General features: G+C 33.0%; 1 protein-coding gene and 1 non-coding gene across 2 annotated transcripts; one reads left to right on the top strand and one right to left on the bottom strand.

The window, feature by feature from the left end:
• Positions 1–7,116: 7,116 nt before the first annotated feature.
• On the top strand, positions 7,117–11,005 carry LOC139872638 (E3 ubiquitin-protein ligase AIRP2-like). Its single transcript, XM_071860551.1, has 5 exons — positions 7,117–7,419; positions 9,774–9,936; positions 10,261–10,327; positions 10,464–10,701; positions 10,801–11,005. Exons 1-5 carry the CDS (start codon positions 7,331–7,333, stop codon positions 11,003–11,005), a joined length of 762 nt encoding a protein of 253 aa, XP_071716652.1. The 5' UTR covers positions 7,117–7,330.
• Positions 11,006–21,954: 10,949 nt separating this feature from the next.
• Positions 21,955–22,061, bottom strand: LOC139874052 (small nucleolar RNA R71). Its single transcript, XR_011767755.1, has one exon. It is a non-coding gene; the product is annotated as a small nucleolar RNA R71 (small nucleolar RNA).
• Between the last annotated feature and the right edge of the window lie 1,828 nt (positions 22,062–23,889).

Raw genomic sequence — 23,889 nt, 5'->3', positions numbered from 1 at the left:
TTATATTATACTAACTCATGCATCAGTTCCCAACACTACTTCAAAAACATTCATATTTTAAATTCGAAGGTTCGCAGAATATAGAAACTAAAACAGTTTCCTTTTATGATATAATACGCATAGCGCAGAGAGATAGTTAATATCGAACGAGAATATTTATGAAGATATCTTCAGAAATATTGAGGATATTAATAAAGAAATGTACGATGATATCTTAAGAATTCAGAATCAAATTGTGATGAAGAAATTTATTCACGATGATTTAGAGTGGTTAAGGAGTAAGGTATTCGCTAAAAATTTCATCAGAAACAGAATCATCTGGATTCTTTATGTACAAGTTTAGTCCTTGTAATTTGTTCGGAGTCTCCTTCATGTTTGTTCGATTCATTTTCCAGAACTCAGAGATCTGATTCGTAAGCTAGAGTGCTTTTCAGAATTTCAGAATGAAAGTTCATAATTCTATGAGATAAATGTTATATATATACATATAAATGTTGATGTAGAAATGCTACGAGATTCAAAATACAGATTGCTGATTTCCTGTAATTGGTATGGCAATTCTCGTTATAAGATATGGATGAGTATATGGTAAGGTTTTAATGAACAACCATAATGGTTCTTCGGAGAGACTTAAGTCAATGAGTAATGAAGTTACTGCTAAGTTTTCTGATAATGTGATGTAATGTAAACAGTTCTCCGGTAACGATGACAAAAGGCAATTTATGTATCAAGGTTATGATAAGGTTAATCCAGATGAAAGTCGAAGTTGATTTGTTGGAGCTGTGACAAAATTGGCTACTTTGGAAAGAGATTGCAAGGTTATTTTCGGTAATAACAACACCAAAGGAGCTAACACAGATACGTGTTAAACGTTTATTCAGGTTCCTAGTGTTTTCAGGTGCATAACTATGTGCATCAATCTTTTCTTCCGTAGATGAAGTGCGGTTGGTTCATTTTCTCGATTGAGGTGTTTTCAAGAATCATGAAAGGTTTGAACGCATATTGTAATCGTCAAAATACAAATGAGGTTTAACATGAAATCAAGTGGCAAACTTGAAGAGATGTTTAGTTTCATATGTTATAATTAATATTTTAATTCATTTTAATTGTCCATTGTTGGTAGTCCTCAGTTGATTAGTCCACAGTTTGCTAGGATTTTGTTAGCGTGGATTCTTAACAAAATTTCTCATAGTTAATTTGTTTGTTTCTAACAAATTTTATTCCGTCAAATGTTTTCTTCATTATGCCACTTGTTAGATTCTGATAGGTCAAAATCCAAATATGAAATTTGAATGAAAATGATTATTCTGTGGTGAACGGATTCGTATATGTGTGAATTTGAGCAGTGTTGTTAACGACTGCTGAATCTGAATTGAAGAATGTACAATGTAACTTATTAATGTGAAATATAAATATACCTCGGGTATTACCTACCCGTTAAAATATTTTCACCATTAACAGTTTGTACAAAAGAATTTTAATCACAATCTTTATGAAAATATATATACATATATATTTTTTTCAAATGTAATCATGGATTTAATGAGTCAATATAATATTAGACTCATTTGATTTTTGATTTGAGCTAGAATAAGTAATCTCTAAAACTATTAGGATCCACATATTCTTCGCAGAATATTGATGAAGTTATGGATCAATACTTCAACGTTAATTGCTGTTGGTACTCCTTTGTATCCATGGTGTGTATGATGTTGATGTTCATGGAACAGATTGTGATGTTGAGGTGTGGGATGCGGATGTTGTTGTTGGTGGTACTGTTGATGCCGATAATGTTGCTGAAGCTGGTACATTTTGCACCATATTTTTCATGGTTAGAACTCGGGTACGAAGCTCGTTGACTTATTACTCCGGGATGATTGTCGGTAGGAACGGGTGAGTGAATAAGGTTTTAAATTTGAGATAGTATATAATCATAACGAGATATTCGGAAAGTGAGGGTGAAAATGGTGTTTCTAATAGGTTCACTGGTAATTGCTTCAGTTTCTTCGCCAAGAGGGAAATTTGGTTGGTGGAAAGTATCGCCTTCTTCTCGTCTCCTATTGATTGAGTCGACAACGAACTCAGCAGATGAATTGGGGATGGCTGATTGATTGATTCATTCTGGTGACGCTGCTTTCGGAGCTGGAGTGGGACTCCATATCGGAATCCGAGGGACTTGAACTAGTTGTGAGTTCCATTGCGTACGATTGAATAAAGGATTTTTCGATATGAAATGATTTTTGAATATCGGATGATATTCTAATTACATAGAATATCTATATGTATAGAGCAAAAGATTTCGTAGATTACGGAGGAATTTATGAAATATATCAGGCAAAATTTATAGTGACAGATACACTAATATATGGATTAGCAGAGACACTAAGATATGAATTTTTGTCTATACACTATTCATGCAATCAATGCAGTAACATGTGTCTAGACTAAGAATGATAAGCAGGTAATTTTTGACAAGAAATGATAAGCAAAACTTTTGACATGCGGACCAGGTTCAAGTCCAGACTCATTAATATAACTTAACAACTACTAGGTCGAAGTCCAGACTTCACTAATGCATCCTAACAACTCCTAGTTAGACACACTAATGTCGACCTGGTTCGCTACGACCATCGCTCTGATACCACCTGTAGTGCCCCGACCAAATCCATATGGACGAGAACATTACATATGATTACATTGCGAGGTACTTGACCTCTATATGATACATTTTACAAACATTGCATTCGTTTTTAAAAGAAAATCTTTCATTTCATCGAAAGTTGACAGGTATGCATACCATTTCATAATATTCAACTATAAATGACCTAATCCGTCATTTACTTAATAATAATCTCTAATGAACTTCAACGACTCGAATGCAACGTCTTTTGAAATATGTCATAAATGACTCCAAGTAATATCCCTAAAATGAGCTAATGCACAGCGGAAGATTTCTTTCAAACCTGAGAATAAACATGCTTTCAAGTGTCAACCAAAAGGTTGGTGAGTTCATCAGTTTATAGTAATCATTTCATTTTCATCATTTTAATAGACCACAAAATTTTTAAATATTATAAAACGTGCAGAAGTCCCATTCCAACTGCACAAAAATATCTTTCATATGAAGAACACCTGGTGAGGATTCAAAATATAATAGTAACCATCTGTGTCGGTCTTTCACCCCACGGCTGAATACATGTGCCTTCAAAATATAGAACCTCTGTGCTGGCCTTTACACCCCACGGCTGAACACATGTTTATAAAATATAGGACAACCGGTGCCAAAATGTCATAAATAATAAACTATCCACCCGGTTCGGGAGCTCATACGCTCTAACGGAAACTGGGGGCTAATGCGTGTCATAATAATCAACCCCAATCCCAGATAATTCTATCATAGAATGCAGTTAAGGTACTTGTGTCTATTTCGTAAAACAGTTATAAAAGTTGCGCATGTATTCTCAGCCCAAAAATGTAAAGGGTAAAAAGGGAATCAAATGAAACTCACCTAATGTATTTTGTAGTAAAAATACATATGACGATATTTAACAATGCAGGGTTGACCTCGGATTCACGAACCTATATTAATTGCATATCTATTAAATTATATAATCGTAATCGAACAAGTTTATATATATTACATCTTAAATTATATATTATACATATTTAGTTTGTGTATATATATATTCAAAATATTTAATATCTATATATCTAGTTATATTAATATATCTATATATATATATATTAATATATCTATCTATCTATATATATATATATATATATATATATATATATATATATATATATATATATATATATACGATTAGTATTAGATTTAAGAATAAATAGTTTGTTATATGTATGCATTTATATAAAAATATTAATATGTTTGATATATATAGTTATATAAAATATTAATAAAAATTATAGTATATATAATAAGTATATTTTATGTGCAAAAATCCTTATTTGTTGTAATATAATAGTAATAATAATAATAATAATGATGATACTTGTAGCAAAATGATATTAATAATATTATAGTTGTAAAAATAATAATTTTTAATAATAACAATACTAATAATGATAATAATAATGTTTATTAATAATAATAATAATACTTGAAATAATAATTGTAATGATAATAAAGATAATAATACCTGATACTTAATAATAATACTAATCATAATTGTAACCATAATAATAATCATAATAATAAATGATACTTAATACATATATTATTAATGATAATAATAATAGTTATAATACTAATAATATTAACAATAACAATAATAATAACAATCATAGCTACCTCAAGAAAGAGCTTCCAAAAATAAAGAACACAAAAATGCCTCCGTGCAGACTCGAACTCGTGACCTCCCACAACACACTAACACCTTTAACCACCCTTCCGTTTCTGATTTTCTGTCATATAATCGGACTTAACCCTATTTAACTTGTTAATACCTGAGGCCGAATACTAACTCTTGAGATCTCGGCCCAAGTTAACTCATAAGCCCACTACCCAATGAGGTTTTTAGTATGTAAACGAACAGAAGCTGGAGGAGACAAGCGTAATATTAAATTTGCAGGAGGTTCGCTGAAAGTATAAAGCAATTCGAATGGGGTTCGGTTTTTGCTGGGTACACGAACAGAATGATATAATAATGTCAATTGATGAATGGAGTTAGTTGCTCAAGCTTTTTGTTTGTCATCTAAATCTAATCCTACATGTTCATGACCCACTTGACTACATCAATTTTCCCCAAGTTTGAATGTCCTAATCCTAATATCTAACCTGAATCTTTAGACCCACTACACCACTAATACGGCCCAAACTAGCAGGTTCATCAATATATATATCTTCTAAAATATCAGCTTTATCATGTACCCAAATACAAACAAGTGAATGATAGTAATAGGGATAGTGGGTGGTGGGGTTATTTGATTTGTAAACGTTGGCCAAGGAAAAAGAGTATGCCAAGTGGTTCAATTCATTACCCATCATCAACTTTTACATCACCTTTCATTATTATACTTCCATAATCACGACATCATTATCACCCTTACCTTTTTCTTGTTTTAAACATCTCAAATAAAGACCATAAGTAGTAGCAGAAACAACTCGTGGCTTCCCTCATGAAGTGTGCAAAAGAAAATTTTAGATCATACAGCGATATTTCATTTCATTATTATAATCACATATCATTTATCATCATGCATATCACCATGCATCAACACCTTGTTTACATAGAACGGATTCGAAGGGTAGCAGTAGCAGAAGCCACTGTTTTCGAGCAGAGAAAAAAATGCAATAACAATGATGGTTTGGGTAATATTCAACGGTAGCAACTAGGTGACGAGTGGTGGTGATTATGGTGACCTCCGGTGGTGGTGCTCAGAGTTGTAGGGTGGTGTTGGGTTTCGAGGATGGTGGTGTTGTCTATTCAAATGAAATTTCAACAAGTATGAGGTGGTCGATTGTCTTGTCGCCAAATGAAATCGTTAAGGATCACCATTCGTACAGAAATAAAATAAATAACGTAAAGTGTGATAAGGATTGAATGGATTGCTAACTAATTCTTGGATTGTTGTATGGCCAGCTAATGTCGACAGATGATTCTTGCTCGTACAAAAAATGTAAAAAACTATAAAAGCTTTTCATGATGTAAATCGATTCTTGTTTGGATTATAAACTGACATTGACCTGTAACAACTTAGAGACAACAACAAGAATTATCTATAGTTCGATAGCTACACACAACAGAATCTGCTTCTGAAATTTGATGCGTACACTTTTATCCAATTAATTAATAATTAATATTAATAATTATATTAATAATTAATAATTAATATTAATAATTATATGATGCATGCTTGCCTTTTAAAAAAATATATTAATAATTATAATTATATAAATAATAATAATCCAATTAAAATTAATAATAATAATAATATTATTATTATTAATAGTAATATATTATTGATAAGGATACTAATAAAAATAAATAAATAATGTCAAGGTTAATAATAAAAATACTAATAATAAATAAATGATAATAATTATATTATTAATTTTAATAATAATAAAATGTATTATTTTCTAATAATAATAATGATCATATTTGTAATTGTAAATATATAGATAAAAATAATAACAATAATAATAGAATTAATTATATCATTAATAATAATATCAAATAATAAAGTGTAATAGAAAATATTGATAATACTATATTAATTAGCAAATATGAAAGAAATAATAATTTTACTAATACAATTATATTTTCAACTTGTAATTACATATATTAATATTACATTTTATTAATTATGTAATATTTGATAATTATATAATATATATTATATATACATAATATCCGTACATTTTAAATAATATACATATAGTAATGGTTATATACTTTCAAACTACTATGCATAATTATGTTTTATATTGAAACAAATAAACCCACAGTATAACATTTAATACTTTGTTAATATAGACAAATTATATATACATTCAAATTATTTCTCTATTTTTAAATAACAATTTTAAATAACATGTTTAAGTTATCTTTCGAAATAACCAAATCGCATAATACTTCATTAATATATTTAATTTATAATATTTAATTATTTACATGTATAGTTATTTATATCTACATTTCTATTTACGATTTAAGGTTCGTGAATCGTCGGGAATAGTCAAAGGTCAAATGTTTACATGAACATAGTTCAAAGTTTTTGAGACTTTCACATTATAGACTTTGCTTATCGTGTCGATTATAGATTAAGATTAAAGTTTAAATTTGGTCAGAAATTTCCGAGTCATCACAGTGGAGGATCACCGCCCTTATTTAAGATGCACCGTAGTAAAGTATAGAAAGTTAGCTCTTTAAATACATTTTATTTTAAGATATTTAATTAACACACAATTATACCAAAGAGTTAAAAAAAAAAAAAAAATTATAGTAACATTTCAAAGTTTAGAAGCCACCAAAGCATCTTTTAACAAACCCAAAAAAAAAATTCAACTAATACTTTCCTAACCTCATTTTGAGGTCATCAATTTTCTATTTGACTCGTTAAACAACTCAAAGCCACAACCAACAGGATAAGAACCCCTTTTTCTTTGCCTTTTCTTCCAAGCCTTTTTCCCCCTTCTTATTCAAGTCATCTTTAATTTAATACACTTGATAACCCATCTATCTGGGATTGATTTTAATTTTTTGTGAAGGATCAAAGGAAGAACCCTTTAAGAACATAGACTTCAATTCTCACTCTAATTTCATAAATAAATAAATAAAAAAAATTTGTGAAGAAATTATAGAAGATGGAAATGATGTATTACCCACTTGGGAGGTCTTCTTATGAAGATTCTTTGAAGGTTATTGAGGCTGATATACAACATGCTAATGCTTTGTAAGTCAAATTATCAATCTTTTTTCATATGGGTCTTTTTTAAGGGTTTGTTTTGTATAATTGAACTTCTTGTTTCTGGATTATGGTCTTTGATATTTAATATAAATTAATTAAAGATTGAAACTTTTGTGTTTGGGGAGCTTAAAAGTTTCAATCTTTCATTGGATTTAGAGGATTAGTTCTTAAAGTTGGAATCTTTGATACGAAGATGATGAAATAAACTGATTTTTGGGTGATTAAATTGAAATGGAAATTTTTATTCAAATTTGCCGGCTTCCATGAAAATTTGATTTTAGATTACTGAAGAATAGGGTTTTTTTCTGTAAAAAAAAATCCTAAGTATCGAACACCTAAGTTTTTTTTTTTTTCCTTTTTGTTTTTTGTTTTTTTTTTTTTTTTCCGGTAAGCGAGGAAACCCTCCTATGAACGAGCACATTGGCTCCCCATAGAAGGTAAAACCTCGGGTAATCAAGCCCTCGAGCGCGAGACCTGGTACCGGGTGAACTAAGTTGTGCTTGGCTCCTTTGGCTTGAGGCATTACATAGCAAATTAGCAATACTTATAGTTTAGAATCTTATGTTGATTGTGTGTGTGTGTGTGGGAACTGTGGTTGCATTGAAGTGGAAAGTATGATGTTTAGAATGCGGTTGTCCTTGCAGTTGCTGTATAACAAATCAACAATGGTTCCATTTGCTATGAAATTGGCAAATATGATGGGTTGAAAAGTCAATCACTCATGTTTTTATACATAATAGCACAACTATATATAGTTTTAGTGATTAAAGCTATTATTTTGTAGTTTCAGTTTCACATGATTTTTTAGTAGAAGTTAAAACCTTTTGCTATAACAGAAGAAAATAATATTGTCAAAAATCAGGGTTAAGCATAACTTATTATTGCTCTTAGAAGTCAAAGTTAGATTTCTTGATGGACTTGGTTAGAGCACGAGGTGCCCCTAGTCCTCCTCAGTGTCCATTTTGGACACTGAGATTGACTGATTGGTTGTTAGGTGTTGGTGTCCGTGTCCATTTCAGTGTCCATTTTCAGTGTCCTTTTTTTTTAATTTATTTTGTATATTTTTTAATTGTGTAAATATTAAAAAAACTTCAAATAATAATAAAAAAACCTTACATTAATAAAAAAAACATTACATTTATTCTTGAAATATTGAAAAACGATTAATTTAATTCTCGAAGAGCCCATAAATGTTCAACCAAATCCAATCGTAAGCCTTCGTGCACTTTTCTATCACGTAGCTCCCTTGTTCGTCTAGCACGAGCGTCACACCTTTCGATCCAAAAACGGCGTTTGAATTGATCTTCCGTATAACCCTCATCAAAATAATCGTCCATCAAACGATTATGAGCATCATAATGATCACGACGAACGTAACGACGAGAATTAACACCATCGTCCGAAGAATCATCAACTTGATCAAGTAAGTTGAGCGTATAATTTGTGAAACCGTCGTGCAAACTACTCGAAGATGAAGACATTTTTTTAAATTAAAAGAGATATATATATATTTCTTTTTTTTTGTATTTTAGAAATTTTGTATAAAATGAAGTGCGAGTTGAAATGAAATGAAAATGTATAGTATTTATATAGAAAAAGAAAAAGAAAAAGAAAAAAAAAATCAAACCGTTTGAATTTTAACGGTAAAATCACAAAATCCAACACTTCAACGGCTCTATTTCACACCGTCCATGGCTCGAAATTGAATTTCGACGCCGAAAAATAACGTCGGGGACGTCGAATCGGTGTCGGCCGACGGTGGGCCGGCGTCGATTTTGCTTGGACGGCGAGGTGAGGAACGGGGGACACCCTGTGCTCTTATATGTTGACAATGACTTGAATATTTTAACATATGGAAAAAAAGAAATTTTTTTTCCTTCCTAGAAGTAGGGTACGTTTTGTGATTCGCATTTCAATATAATGAACTAACTGATGGATAAATGTTATCAATATAATCAGATTTTACTCGCTTCATTTCGAATTTAATGTTCTCGAACATAGAATTTTAAGTGGTTTTGGTACTCTCTAGCATTATATTTGTTTTAGTTATTTGACAATTTTGTGACTCTCAAATATAAAGTACGGTTGGTTGTGGGTAGAGATAGTGAATTTCGCCCTTTTGTGTATGAAATGGAATGAGTCAATTCGGGTCGCTTTCCATCTCTTACTTGTAAAATCGAAAGCGTTGGCTAATGTTTAAACATTTCAAATGAGTTGAAAGTCAACTTAAGTGTGCATCTAATCTCCTAAATCATTTTATTGAAAGGTTATATTAATCAAATCCCATTAGTTTTATTCTATATGCTAATTCTTCTTTCCCAATGATTATGATTATACAGAGCTGCAGCAATTCCTCGAGCCAAAGATGGTGCACGATTTCAGATGAAATTAGTTCATGATCAATTAACACCTCTAATTATGTTCTTGCTACAATGGATTGATTCTTCTTGCATGTGTCTCGTGCCTAGATACTTGAATCTATTCAACGTTATCATCTATAAGGTAAGTTATATAATTTTGCTCATTCACTAGTTCATAATTCATATGCATATGTCAACATGATAATAAATTACTTCCCCCCATCTCAAAATAATTGTCCCATTTTGACTTTGAAAGCCTTTCTTTTTCAACTTTGACTTTAGATAACTGTCCCATTTTAACTTTAAAGCCAAAGTTGAGAAAGCAAGATTTTCAATAGTCATATTGGGACAGTTATGTTGGGACCGAGGGAGTACTAAACAGGCTAATGAATATAACTTAATTTAGTATCCTTAAATAGCACACCACCTAAGTTATCAATTACGGAGTACATTATTTTTCTTATAGGTATATACTGATGGGAGACCGAAAATCTCAAGACATGCAAGGAAGACAACTGTGAATGACTTTTACGGTTGTCAAATATATCTTTACCATCTTTTACATTGTTAAAATGCCTTGAAAAATACCCTACCCAACCATTTTTTATATCCGTACAAACAATAAAATCATGTGTGTTTGTGATTGACTCTATCTTTGTTTGTATGTAGCCATCATACTTCCATCTCTTAGAAGGTTGCATTGCGATTTGGTGGAGCTGGACAACGGGTCGAAAGCAGAGAGCTCGGTATTGATGATATCGGGCCAAAAGAAATTAGAAAAAGAAGACGGGTTCACTAATATTGATCTGGAACGTGAAAATGAATGTGGGATATGTTTAGAACCTTGCACCAAGATGGTATTGCCTAATTGCTGCCATGCAATGTGCATCAACTGTTACCGCGATTGGTAATATACCGAACCTTGTGCAACAATGTGTTTTGTAATACAGAAGTACAACACATGAAGCTTATGTTACTACTACTAATCTTGTATTCAAATTTTCAGGAACGCAAGAGCAGCGTCATGCCCGTTTTGTAGGGGTAACATAAAGAGAGTAATGTCACGAGATTTATGGGTTCTCACGTGTGATGATGAAGTCATCGACACCAATCTTGTCGTGAAGGAGGATTTGGTGCGTTTCTATCTATACATAAATAATCTCCCTAAAGATTCATCGGATGCCCTTTTCTTCATGTTTTACGAGTACTGAAGAAACTATAGTATTTATTGTATAGAGGGCGACATTTGAGAAAATTACATAAAAAAGCCGACCCTTGAAATGTAAATAGCGGCCGGTTGTAACTATATTTCCTTCAAATTTGTTACATGGAATAAAAAGAAAAATCTAACTTGTTTATTACTTACATTAATCTGCCCTCTGAATTTGATGATTCGGGGCTCTGCATATTGGGTCGGACCTAAACGGGTGGGTTTTTCATTAGTTTTTCGAACGGTGGATCACAACATCCTTGATTTATGAATTGATCGGTCATGTGATAGTTCATATTTTCGGTAGGATGAATCCCATCCCAACTAATATATTGGCTTGGATCATCACATACTGAAGTACCTGAAGACCCGCACAACGATTGAATATCGAAATTCGTGCCGTCTTTTTTACCGGGAGAACCACAACAAGTTTTAACAGTTTCTCGAATCTTGCATTTTTGTGGGTTGTTTCTAATGGCGTAGTATGCTTTCCAAGAATCTGCATATATGATTGTAACATCTGGGTGCAGTTTTCGGTACATTTCTAGTTTGGCTCGCAGGATTTGGTTGTGAACTACTACTGCAGCGTTTACAATCTGTGAACACCCCGATCTGTCACGGATGCTTATCGGAGTAATGGAGATGTCTAGCGGAAGACAACCGATTGGCGGTAAGCCTTGTACGACTATGTTTTTCGCCCCGTTTCGTATCAATGTCTGTGTTGCAATATATATTAGCAAGTGAAAACCTTAAGATGAAAAAGGAAATCAAATTATAATCTAGTACTACCTACCCGAACACCAAAGCTTTTATGTTTTATTTAAAAAAGAAAAAGAAAAAATATACATACCTTGACAAGTTCTGTTGTATAAGCAACCGAGGACCTGGCTATGGTTGGGAGTGGAATCGTTGATCCAACCGCACGAGAATAATCGTTAAGCCCAATCTCCCCGACCCAAAACAACGCAGTTTTCAGTTTTTCCGAGCATGCTTTTTCATCTAGCCCTTTACATAGCTCTCCTTGATACTTTTTGTACCAATCTAATTGAGTCCATATACCTAATGGTGTGCCTTTCCATAGAAAAAGTCGAGCGAACTTTGACAAAAGGTCATTGGCTAGAGTTGTGGCTCCGGCAATAGCAAAGTTTACGCCATTTGTGAAGTTAGCCGAGGTTGATTGGTAAGGAGGTAAGGAGGGCAAGCCTAGAGAGTCGGTAATAAAATCAAGAACTAAGCGGCCATCACATAGGCGGTTTGAGGACTTGCCATATGTGGTGGAACCATACGGCGAGCTCAAAGAGCCCGAAAATGATAAAGTTAGTTTACCCATGAATTGAGCGTTCCCTGTGTCGGTATATGAGTCGCCAAAAGCATACACGGTGGAGAAACGACCTTTGTATTTATCATGAAATGGAGTTGGTTTTGGCGGCTCATCTGATGGTGGCTTTGGTGTCGGGTACTTTGGAGGGGTTAGTTTCCAGTCCTGTGGTGGACCAGTTGGAGGGTCTTGTGGTGGCGGTGTTTTTTCTTTTGGATCTTGTGGTGGTGGAGTTTTTTCTTTCGGGTCTTGTGGTGGTGGAGTTTTTTCTTTCGTGTCTTCTGGGGGTGGTGGAGTTTTTTCTTTTGGTTCTTGCGGTGGAGGCTTTGGTTTGGGGTCCTGTGGTGGAGGCTTTGGTTTGGGGTCTTGCGGTGGAGGCTTTGGGTTTGGGTCTTGCGGTGGAGGCTTTGGTTGTGGGTCTTGGGGTGGGGGTTTTGGTTGCGGATCTTGGGGTGGAGGCTTTGGTTTCGGGTCTTGTGGTGGAGGCTTTGGTTTTCGGTCGTGTGGAGGTACACAATCTTCTGGTTTCCTATGTGCAAATGCAGGATTAAAAAGTAAGGATATGAAAATTATCATAAGAGAAACATATATCAATCTAAATTTCGTCATAATGTTGGAATCAAACTTGAACTTTAGATTAGATTCTAGATAAAGAAGATCATAAACCATATTTATAGGAGTTATAATCTTGCTTTTCGGAGCAAATAAGGTCTAAATTGGATTTAAAATGGTTGATCATTATAAACGGAGATTTCATATATGGATGGTCTAAGCTAAATAAAGGTTACCATTTTTTAAAGGAGTAATTATGTTTCCTCTAGATTTGAGGATGATCTTATTTGAAGTGTACGCTTTATTAATAATGTTAAATGTTAAATACTGAATGGTGTGAAAAAATGATATTCTGAAGATGCAACTTGTGAGCAATAAATAATTTGATGGTATGAATGAATCATAACCTTTTAGGTGGTGATATTTGCAATAACTTGTACATATTTCCAGTAACTTTTTACGATACACGTGGTTTTTGAATGAATAATCAAGAAATGACATTATTTAATAGGTCCTAGAAAATAAGTTATATTAATTAAAAATTGATTACAAATAAGTTATATTAATTAAAAATTGATTACAAACATAATTTAGTTAGTGTTATTGGTTATTACTGAACTAGCATGTTAGTATGGAACGACATGGCGTCTCTCGCGTTGCGGCGGAAAAATGTTTGTTAAATTTGATTGTTAAAGGCAGTGTTGCAAAAATCGAAAAACTCGGCCGATTTCTCGGGGAGAAATCGGTTTGACTTCCCTGCCGAGAATTCGTTTTGGAATCGGCCAAAAATCGGTCAATTCTCGGAAAAATCGGTCAAATCTCGAAAAAATCGGTCAAATCTCGGTAAAATCGGTAAAATCTCAGAAGTCAACGAAAGTCAACCGCCGATAACTCCCCGAGTTCTCCGATTTCTCGTTTTGGAGCCCGAGAACCAATTTCTGCAACCTTGGTTAAAGGGGATGAAAAAAATTAGAAATAAAGAAAATAAATTGAAGTGGATACAAAATTCAAAGTATACATTAAAAAAGTCAAAATTTTCGGATAAAAGGAATATCGCTTTTCACTTTGTTCAAAAAAGTAACATGATTTCAATTTAGTACAGAGAAAAGATTATAATTTGGAAAAAAAAATATTAATAAAAGTAATATACGTCCACATGTGCATCCACATAAACGTCACGGTATCAAATCTATTGACGTGACACCACGTCATCAAATCTGATGAGGTGGTGCCACGCCATCAAATACTCGATGATGTGTCGCTAGAAAATGAGTTTTTGTCTGAAAGACTCAAAAATTATTTTTGCATGACATGGCGTTGGAAAATTCAATGATGTGGTGCCAGTTCATTAGATTCGTTGATGTGACGCATATGTGAATGTACATATTTTTTTTTTTTGTTTTTTTTTTTTTTTTTGAAAAGCAGGGAATTTTATAACTCAAAAGTACATGTACAACCAAGCCAACCCACAACTGGGTCAACACATAAACACGACAATTACATAATTGGTTGCAAAGTAAGCAAACCAATACACTATTTACATTAAATTACAATAACTTCAAGTACACACTCGGGTCATTTATCCGCGTTAGCTAATCGATTTTCTTCTTTTATAGACGATGTGAAATCCACTCGAAAGACTTAATTTGCACTTCATTGAAAGCCACCGGTGTATTCTAACTCTTTCCACGAAATACTTTGTTATTCCTATTCTTCCAAATTAAATACGAACATACCCATTCAACCGCCTGCCAGATTTTCCTACCCAAACTTGTGCTTGAAGCCGAAATATTCCCACGTAGGATCTCGGTCATGCTAAGATTAGAAACATGTAACGACCCCAAATCCGTTTATCAAAAATGAAGCACTATTTTTTTTATAAGTTAGGTCCCATTAAAGCGTTCATAATACATAATATTTTCAACTCTGTATTAATCAAAAATATAATATCATATCGATATGTTTAACAATTTATAATGACCCTTGGTACACAAATGACACATTACAAAAGCATTTGTAATAACGACCGAATCACACAAAATACGGGTTAATACTCAATAACCCGACCCGATACCAAGAGCATAATCCTAGGAACTACCAAATTCCAATCTGCGTCCAAATATCCAAAAACTACCCCATCGAGCCCAAGCGCTCCTACGCAACTAGTCTAACAACTAGCTAGCTTCACAATCACAATATCTGTAAAAAGGTAAACAACGAGAGGGGTAAGCATAAATCTTAGTGAATGCAATAATTATACATATACATATATAATCTACTTACTTACAATCACTTACACAAATACTGCATACATGCTAGCAATCTAATTAGCATACCATCGCAAAGTATAAAGCTAATAATCTCCAATACCGCAAGCTAGCATAACCAATAGTATATATTCATCACAATATTAAATGCTAAATAAACGACACCTACACCATATGGTTAACCATACTCGCGTCATGGTGCTACCGGCTCCGTGGTTCACACCATACGCATTTGTCATTGATAACTCCTAAATTATACAGTTTTTTGATAACATTTTGAGGAGTTATCTTAGTATTTTTGAGTCATTTTGATACCAAAACACACTAAAATGGGTAAAAATGGGAAAAAGATATTTCTAATGATTATGTCCAAGTTATGTATTAAACAGGATCAAAAATGAAGAAAATTGCAGAGCGGCTGTATGAAGCCGCCGGCATGGTTCTAAGGAAGCCGCCGGCTTTGAAGGAAAGATACCAGAATGTTCCAGAATCGATAATAATTGAAAGAACTTGTTGGTCAATAAAAAGGCAAAGGAAGCCGCCGGCTTCCCAATGAAGCCGTCGGCCTGGTTTACACGTTTTCTCAACTTATTGATCAAGTTCAAGTAAAAATGGAAACAAAATCAAGATAAAATCAGAAAGATCCGGCGAATCAAGTGAAGCCGCCGGCATGGCTATGAAGCCGCCGGCTTCAGTATGACGGTTATAAGGATTGACTTGATAATCAAGATTAACTTGCACGAGGAGTCACCGACTCAAGGCAAGCCACCGGCTTCCCAATGAAGCCGCCGGCTTGGCAAACCGCCCCAAAATACTATAAATTGAAGCCCCTGGTCTCAGTTTTCATATGTTCATAAATTCAGAAGTTTGTAGAAGTAGATAGTTCCTTTTTTAGGGGTTTTCTCTAAACCCTTAGGTTAGATTTACTCTTTTGTAATCAAGATTCAAGATTTTATTCAAGTAATTTTACATCTACCTTCTTTACAAGGTATGATTCTATCTTTAATTTATTGTTTTGTCTATTTTATTTTCTGTAATTGTTTCTGTTCGTCTTTTATCATGAACTAAATGTTCATAGTGATTACGTGGACGAAAGTCAAACTTCATCTGGAATTCAGATGAAGCCGCCGGCTTGGTGTGAAGGAAGCCGCCGGCTTGCTTCGTCCTGTGCAGTTTCTGGTTCTTTTCCAGATCTGTATGGTTGAGTTTCTGTGATGATTTTTAAACTGTTTTGAATTTGTTTTGCTTGATTACACTTGTTTGCCATGCTTAATGTTTAATTAACATGATTTTAAGGTTGATTAGTCCTTGATCTGATAAATCTATTATTTGATTCATGCTACTTGTTTAGATCTGGTCCATCAAACTTGTTAAATTGAATTGCATGCAACTAAGTTAAAGGGTTTAATAGTGATAAACTTATTTGATTTGAATTACGCTTATATAATAGAGGTTGATATTGTTAGGTTTAATCGAAGATCCTTCGTTTGGATTTGTTTAATTAATGATTGCATGAAATCTTAGTAGTAATTGGCTTTCAGCTAGTAACTTGAGTTGATCTACTTGGTGTTTAATAGCTTATATAATTTGTCAGTCTATTTGCATATTGATCCTCATCACAAGATTGGTATGTATCATGTAATTGAATTGAACATGAAGAATTAAGATGTTAGTTATGCACATCACATATCTAGCATATGCTTTAAATCCTACTTATTGATTGATATGCAACACTTAGTTTAACCTATTAAGGGATAATAATTGGTCTATGATTGTTATTCTACTTTGTGTTAATATAAGTCATGAAACTTATTTAATATGAATCCCGTATGAATTGATTGTCCATGTAATCACTTGTATATTGTATAATCACTTGTATACTTATTTGTATCTTTATCTTTATTTTTGAATCTTCAATTCCTTATGTTATTATGTTTATCTTTTAAAAAGCAAACTCTTTCCTAAGAGAAATCTATCATATAAAAGACATAAAAATATATCTTTAATTCTTTAATAAGAATTAAATAATAAAAACAACTCTTATCGACACCGCCCGTCTCATGGGACGATGACCTTACATACTACCTCTGATCGGGTTTTGTTGCTCGTTAGGGTGTTAAAGTGTAATAATTAAAAGGTTTTATAAATTTAAAAGTTGAAGATTAAGCTAAGCACTACTGCACACACTTTCAACACATCAAGTTTTTGGCACCGCTGCCGGGGACTTGGCGTGGTAAATACGGAAATTTGATATACTTTAGTTGTTGATATTTCTTGAAAATGGGTGATGACTGTCTTCCTTTAGGAGAGGGTTGCTGGGGTTCCGATTTAAAGGCTCCTGCCCAAACCTAGACGCTGACGGGTCACTTAAGTATTAAAAGATTCAATAGGCCGTGTATGTTTGATTATTCGTTGTTATGCGATAAAAGTTGTTATTTAATATTTATATTATTAATTACGTCTCTAATATTTAATATATTTAATAATTTAAAATCTACTTATACTCTAAGATACTTCTTAAATAGAAAATCTAAATATATAAATCCTTTAAGGCTTAAAAGATTTTCTCCTAAAATATTTCTTTTCATGATTCTAGATCAAATGATTACTCGATCCAAGAAACCGGTCTTACAAAGAACGTTGTCAAATCCTGATATATTATTTAAACTTTCTAAGGATTTGAAAATAGCTAAGAAATTAGATTTCCAAGAAGGAACTACTTCTAGTGATGATTCGTTATCTAGCCCTCCATCTAGTCCTGATTCTAATTTGGGATGTCTTTTTGGTTCAGAAATTGAAATGACTGATTCAATGGAAGCGTTAATGAAAGCTGGTCGGGAAGGATTAGGTCATGCTATTACTCAGCCCGAAATTAAAAAGAATTTTGATATTAAGGGTCCTATTTTTCATTTGCTAAAAGATAATCAATTTAGGGGTACGGAGAAGGAAGATGCTAATGCCCACATTCGGAATTTTAAAGATATCTGTAATCTGTTTAACTTTAATAATGTGGAGAGTAATATTATTTATCTTCGTCTCTTCCCATGGTCACTAAAGGATGAAGCTAGAGAATGGTTGAACTCGTTACCTGAAGGAGTGATATTGCTCAAAATGAACATATATTTAGTCGCAATATCCCTCCTAAATAATTGGTTTTCATATGTAATTGTATCATATTTCTATTGTAATTGTATAAATTAATAAATAAAAGTGAAGACGGAATACAAAAATGAAGACTAAAGAAGAAAATGGTCAAAAACGCTCAACGTACAAGTAATGTTCCAAGAGGTACAAGATCTTAATGCTCAAGTGAAAGTGAACAAGTTAACAAACCAAAAGTACAAGTGTAAAAACTGTAAACAAGACCCATTTCAAGTGTACAAACCAACACAGCATGATGTGCAACAAAACAAAGCATGGCATTTAGGCTTCTGAGTCTCGCAATTTCAATGGGGTGTCTCACCAAAGAAAGTTAGTTGCAGCCATCAAATTAGTGGATGTTTAAAATATTCAGAAAACAAACACAAGAGCCAAATAGGCAAGGAATTATCTGCAAAATGGATGATGCTTTTTGAGTATTATATACTCTCATTTGGGGTACAGCTAAAAGGAGGCACACATGCAACAATAATTTAGTGTGTGGTCAAAATATTCACAAGTCTAAAAAGAAAATTCAGTTATCATTCGGAGGATACACGGTCAGTCACAAGGGTGTTACTCAGTTACGGAGTGTTTATCATTTTCAGTTTCAAGTTCTATTTTCACTTCAAGTAAATTAGTAGTTTGGGTATTGTAATTTATTATCGCACGGGTGATTTTCTATCAAGTTTCTACCACATCGAATTAATGGAAGCCAAGAACTTTTCTGTAAGTGTTATTTATTTTTCTACCATGTTTAGTAGCTAATTTGTTATTATGCTTATTTAATCCAAGTAGTTATGATGTTTGACTAAAAATAGGAAATGAGTTGGTTTAATTTGTACAACGGTTAATATTTAGATAAAGAACGACCTTAAGGGAGATTGGGGTTTTAACTATTAATGGGTATGGTAAAATAATTAAGTGACAACTTGTTAAATTACCACTACTTATAATTTACTATATGCATAAATAATCACATACGTTGACCGAACACGGAAGACGGGTTATTTATATATATGGTAAATTATTCATTGAAACGGACACGTGAATGGATTAACGGTTAAAAGGCTAGTTAAAATTAAGGTGGGTTACATTCAGTGACAACTGGTGTAATTATTGACATACGTGACAACCGCGTCAAACCATCTAAATAGTAATTAGTTAGAATATTTAACTGTAGTCACAAGATAAAATGACGAGGACACTCGCATTTGATGCTTGTAATTATAGGACTGCACTGGACAACTCCAGGTGGACATATTAAATATTCTACAGGTGCAAGGAAAATTAACCCAGGGTAAAAAAAAAGTAAAAAAGTAAAAGTCAAACATCGTAACTACGGAAGTTAAATAAGCATAATACTCTTTTATTGTATTTTCATCTCGTTTAGTTAAAATAATATTTATTTATCGCAGTAATTTTTATTTACTTCATTGTTATAATCTAGTTTAAATTTATTATCTTGTTGATTAAATTAAAAGGAAAAGCTAAAAAGACAAACCGGTCGTTAAACGGTAAATCCCCCAAAGTTACTAAAATTACTATATATTACTAAATCTAACTTAATTTACCTAGATAACCTAGTAAAGCACCCAATAAAAGTGTCCATGGATCGACCTCCCGGACTTTACCCTATTATATTACTATACGATAGGTATACTTTCCTATTGTGTTTTAGTTTAATTTAGGTAATTTCCTGTAGTAAATAATATAAAACTGATAACCGTTTCATACATCACTAGAAAACACATCAAGTTTTTTGCGCCGCTGCCGGGGACACTTTTTGTGTCTTCACAGAGTACATCAGTAGTTAAGTTAGAATATGTAATAAAAATAATTTTTAGATAATTTTAGTTAGTACTTAATAATTAAAACTGAAAAAAAAATTATTTTTGATTTTACATCAAGTAATTACAACAACTAACTACGTAATTACAAATGGTTGTAATTTAACCCAACTAATTAGGAGTTATCAACATCAAGTGTTTACATATGGCGATAAAATGAAAGTGTTGATATGTCGAGTAATTGTGGAAAATATTTTTGGCGTTAAAACGTAAATATTCTATAGAATTAATATACATAAAAAAAACAATTACTCTTTCCATTATAGTTTTCTTTTACGTGAAAAAAAATAAAAATAAAATAAAATAAAATACAATCTGTGTTGGAACTAGCTTTTTGGAAGTAATTGATGTCCATGGAATATGTTGACTTGTGACTAGCTCCTCATGTGACTTGGTATAAAAAAAATATTGATTTTTTTTCCTTCTCTCATTCTAAATATATATATATATATATATATATATATATATATATATATATATATATATATATATATATATATATATATATATATATGTATATATATATATATATATATATATATATATATATATATATATATATATATATATATGTATATATATATATATATGTAAATATATATGTGTATATATATATATATATATATATATATATATATATATATATATATATATATAAGATTTTGTCTATAAAATTAAAAAGTGTTTTTATTTTAAGTTTTATTACCTTTAGATTTTTAGACTATAGTCACAACTTTTAGTTTTAAGTTTTTAGACGCTAAGCTTTAGACGTAAAACTTTAATTTTAAATTGTTTTTCGACTTTTATTTTTCGAACTCTTATTTTTCGACGCGCTTTTTCTTTTTTTCATTTCGACGCTCTAGTTTTAGGACATAGAATTTTCTTTATTTTCTTTAAAATTCAACGAAAAATTATTATAAGCGGTTAAATTGATAGACATCCAAATTTTCTGGTTCGTAGTAATAGTTGGATTTGTTAGTGGCGAGTTGTTGGCTTCCGATTTAAAGGGTCCTGGCTACCTGCTGCATCTATTGGCTATTCGAAACGTGGGCAAAATCAGAAAAGTCTATTAATTTGATAACTTATATAATTTTTATTTTATAACTAATAGGATATTCAGTTAATGCACCGAGCAAGACGTTCACCACCTTTCATACGTTCACCACCTGTAACTCGATCAAGACATCTAGTCAATATTGTCGCCGTTGATTTTTCTTTAGAATCATCATCCAGTCACACAAGTACTCCAATTCAAATTTCCGATAATCCATTTTTTGAACCCGACCTCACAATTGAGAACCCGGAGGACATTCAAAGACAATTCAGAGATCCTGAACCACTAATCATTCCTCCTGAACCACTAATCATTCAACCAGAGGTTGTCGAGGAAAGAACCACTAAATCAGAATTCTCTAGTGATTCAGATTCAACAATTTCAATTATGGAAAATCAGGAACCTCTAAGTATGGAGGATCGAATGCGAGCCACACGCACTGGCCAAGGTCACGCCATTACTTAACCAGACATTAATGCGCCAGATTATGAAATCAAATGACAAATCCTACACATGGTAACTAATCAATGCCAATTTAGTGGTACGCCAAAAGAAGATCCAAACGAACATCTTCGAACCTTTAATAGGATTTGTACTCTATTTAAAATTAGAGAAATTGAGGATGAACAGATCTATCTCATGTTGTTTCCCTGGACTTTAAAGTGAGAAGCCAAAGATTGGTTAGAATAGTTACCTGAAGGAGCGATTGACACATGGGATGTTTTAGTTGAGAAATTTCTTAAACAATTCTTTCCGGCATCTAAAACCATGAGACTTCAAGAAGAAATTGTTACGTTCGCGCAAAAGCCAAATGAAACATTATATGAGGCGTGGACAAGATTTGAAATGTTGTTGAGAAGATGTCCTCAGCACGGTTTAGACACTTATCAAATAGTGCAAATATTCTACCAAGGATACGATGTTGCTACACGAAAAGACATCTACACAGCAGCTGGTGGTTCCATTATGAAGAAAACCGCAACTGAAGCTCACAAAATTATTGATAATACAGCATCCCACTCACATGAGTGGCACCAGGAAAAAGATATCTTTCGTTCATCTAAAGCGGCTAGAGCCGATTCTAGCCATGACTTTGATTCCATTTCCGCAAAGTTAGATGCTGTCGATAGACGAATGGAAAAAATGACTAAAGATATTCACGCGATACGAATCAGTTGTGAGCAGTGGGGGGGCCACATTTGACAAAAGATTGTTTCGGTGTAGAGCAAACGATGGAACAACGTGAGAATGTTTCCTACATGAACCAAAGATCGGGAAATAATTATCAAAATAATTATCAACCGCCAAGGAATAATTTCAACCGACCTTACAACACCCCATACAATCCAAATGGGCCCAACAATAACTCGTATAACCGACAAGGTACTAGCAATCAGCAAAGACCTGGTTTTCTTAATAAGCCACCATAAACCGACGAGAAAAAGCCAAACCTGGAGGAAATGATGACAAAGCTCATGGAATCCCAAGCACAGTTTGTTGCATCTCAAAAACAAACTAATGAACAAAACTCGCAATCATTCAGACACCAACAAGCTTCTATCCAAAACTTGGAACAAGAAGTAAGTAACTTAGCAAGGTTAATTGGTGAAAGAAAGCCAGGGAGTTTACCGAGCGACACGAATACCAACCCTCGAAACGAAACAGCCAAAGCGATTACCACTCGAAGTGGTTTGACGCTTACGCCACCTGTTATACCAGTCATTTCCGATTATCATGTTCCATCACCACAACCAGAACCAGAAAAGGCGACTAAACCAGTAATTGAGAAAGCTAATGAACAACAAGCTAAAATCCCAGAAGGTTCAGTACGACCTAAACCATACGTTAAACCATATCAACCACCGCTCCCTTACCCGAGCAAACAAAGAAAAGAAAGACTCGAAGCCGAACAGTCAAAGTTTCTTGACATGTTCAAACAAATAAACGTCAATCTTCCTTTCATCGATGTAATTTCAGGAATGCCAAGATATGCGAAGTTTTTGAAAGACCTGATCACAAACAGAAAGAAAATGGAAGAACTTTCAGCTGTCATAATGAATGATGCATGTTCGGCAGTATTATTGAACAAGATACCCGAAAAACTCTCCGACCCCGAACGTTTCACAATTCCATGTTTAATGGGTAGTCTTGATTCAATAAGACCATTAGCAGACTTAGGTGCTAGTATTAACTTAATGCCTTATTCATTATACGTTAAACTAGGCCTTGAAGAGTTAAAACCAACACGAATGAGCATACAACTAGCTGATCGATCAATCAAATATCGTAGAGGGATAATGGAGAATATGCTAGTTAAAGTTGGTACTTTAGTATTCCCAGCAGATTTTGTGATTCTGGATATGGAAGAAGATTCTCGAGTTCCTCTTATCTTAGGAAGACCATTCATAAACACGGCTAGAGCAATAATAGACGTGTTTGGTAAGAAATTGACCCTAAGTATAGATGACGAGAGTGTGACCTTTTCTGTTGATAAGGCCATGCAACAACCTCAATCTGCAGATGACGCGTGCTATTATATGCAAACTATATATGAACATCAAGAATTGTTACAAGAATTTCCAGAATTACAAGGAACGAAAAATTTTCTTTAGGAGAAGGAACAGAACCAATTAATGAAGCTGAATTATTAGCTATACTCATGGCTAATGAATACGAACCAACAACAGAAGAACTTCAAGTTCTGAA

This window comes from Rutidosis leptorrhynchoides, chromosome 10 (assembly GCF_046630445.1).
Source record: "Rutidosis leptorrhynchoides isolate AG116_Rl617_1_P2 chromosome 10, CSIRO_AGI_Rlap_v1, whole genome shotgun sequence".
NCBI lineage: Eukaryota > Viridiplantae > Streptophyta > Magnoliopsida > Asterales > Asteraceae > Rutidosis > Rutidosis leptorrhynchoides.
This window is presented reverse-complemented; position numbering and strand designations above follow the sequence as displayed.